Raw genomic sequence first — 1596 nt, forward strand, 5'->3', positions numbered from 1 at the left:
CCATCGTAAAGTGGAAGAATCATTAAATCGAATCATCGTAGGTTGGGGACCGTCTGTACCTCTACAGGGTCTGCAGCAGTTCCTGGTGGGTGAGTCATGAGCAAGTACCTGCTTTCACTAGGCTTGGGGGGAAGTGAACGGCCAGACATTCCTTCCGGATGAGCCATCTTGATCAAGTTATTTAATTCTCTACGTCTCAGTTTACAGATTTCCAAAACTTTAGAATTGAGGAGATGCTCCATACTTCAGATTCAACAGTTTTCAAATCTACACATCATTAATGCGCTAACTTTTGTTGTCAAGCTTTTTTTTTTATCTGGAGAAACTTGATATACAAGCACTGCTCTAATGAAATAACACATACTGTATGTATACGCTTTTCAATATAAGTCTCTTGGTTTATCACCCATTTCTTTCTTCTCGTTGTCATAGCGTTTGTGGTTCTCAACACTGATGGATAACAGGACAGAAGTGACGCAGTTCATCTTGCTGGGACTAACCAGTGATCCAGAACTGCAGGTTCCCTTCTTTATCATGTTCACCCTCATCTACCTCATCACTCTGGTTGGAAACCTGGGGATAATAGTGTTGATTCTGTTGGACTCTCGTCTCCACACTCCCATGTACTTTTTCCTCAGTAACCTGTCTCTGGTGGACCTTTGTTACTCTACAGCTGTCACTCCCAAGGTCATGACTGGATTACTTATAAGAGACAAGGTCATCTCCTACAGTGCATGTGCTGCTCAAATGTTCTTTTTTGTAGCATTTGCCACTGTGGAGAGTTACCTGTTGGCTTCAATGGCCTATGACCGCTATGCAGCAGTGTGCAAACCCCTCCATTACACCACCACCATGACGACAGGTGTGTGTGCATGTCTGGCCATAGGTTCCTACACCTGTGGTTTCCTGAATGCCTCTATCCACACTGGAGACACGTTCAGTCTCTCCTTTTGTATGTCCAATGTGATTCATCATTTTTTCTGTGATGTTCCTGCAGTCATGGTTCTTTCTTGCTCTGATAGACGTGTCAGCGAGCTGGTTCTTGTTTATGTAGTGAGCTTCAACAGCTTTTTTGCTCTCATGGTCATCTTGATTTCCTACATATTCATATTTATCACCATCCTAAAGATGCACTCATCTACAGGATATCAGAAGGCTTTATCTACCTGTGCTTCTCACCTCTCTGCAGTCTCCATCTTCTATGGGACAGTCATTTTTATGTACTTACAGCCCAGTTCCAGCCATTCCATGGACACAGACAAAATGGCATCTGTGTTCTACACCATGGTCATCCCCATGCTGAACCCTGTGGTCTATAGCCTGAGGAACAAAGAGGTTAAGAGTGCACTCATGAAGGTCATTTCAGAGGCAAAATTATCTTTAAGATTGTGATTTTTAACATTGTACAATGTAAATGAATCTAGTTTTGTTAAGACCACAGTGAAATTAAGAGTCTGAAATTGTATCCTTACTTATTCAATATCTCTTGTCCTGAAAAAAGAAAATATATATACAGAAATACAATACTGAACAAGAATGGTTAAGATGACTTGGGGCCTCCTTGTCAAAAACTTAGTAAAGATATGGGTTTAGGGG

The 1596-nt window shown here is 41.7% G+C and overlaps 1 protein-coding gene across 1 annotated transcript; it reads left to right on the forward strand.

The window, feature by feature from the left end:
- The first annotated feature begins 453 nt into the window (after window positions 1-453).
- LOC123602719 (olfactory receptor 5B3-like) lies at window positions 454-1392 on the forward strand. Its single transcript, XM_045487187.1, has one exon. It carries the CDS (start codon window positions 454-456, stop codon window positions 1390-1392), a length of 939 nt encoding a protein of 312 aa, XP_045343143.1.
- The last annotated feature ends 204 nt before the right edge of the window (window positions 1393-1596 follow it).

The sequence above is a fragment of the Leopardus geoffroyi genome, chromosome D1 (genome assembly GCF_018350155.1).
Source record: "Leopardus geoffroyi isolate Oge1 chromosome D1, O.geoffroyi_Oge1_pat1.0, whole genome shotgun sequence".
Taxonomy (NCBI): domain Eukaryota; kingdom Metazoa; phylum Chordata; class Mammalia; order Carnivora; family Felidae; genus Leopardus; species Leopardus geoffroyi.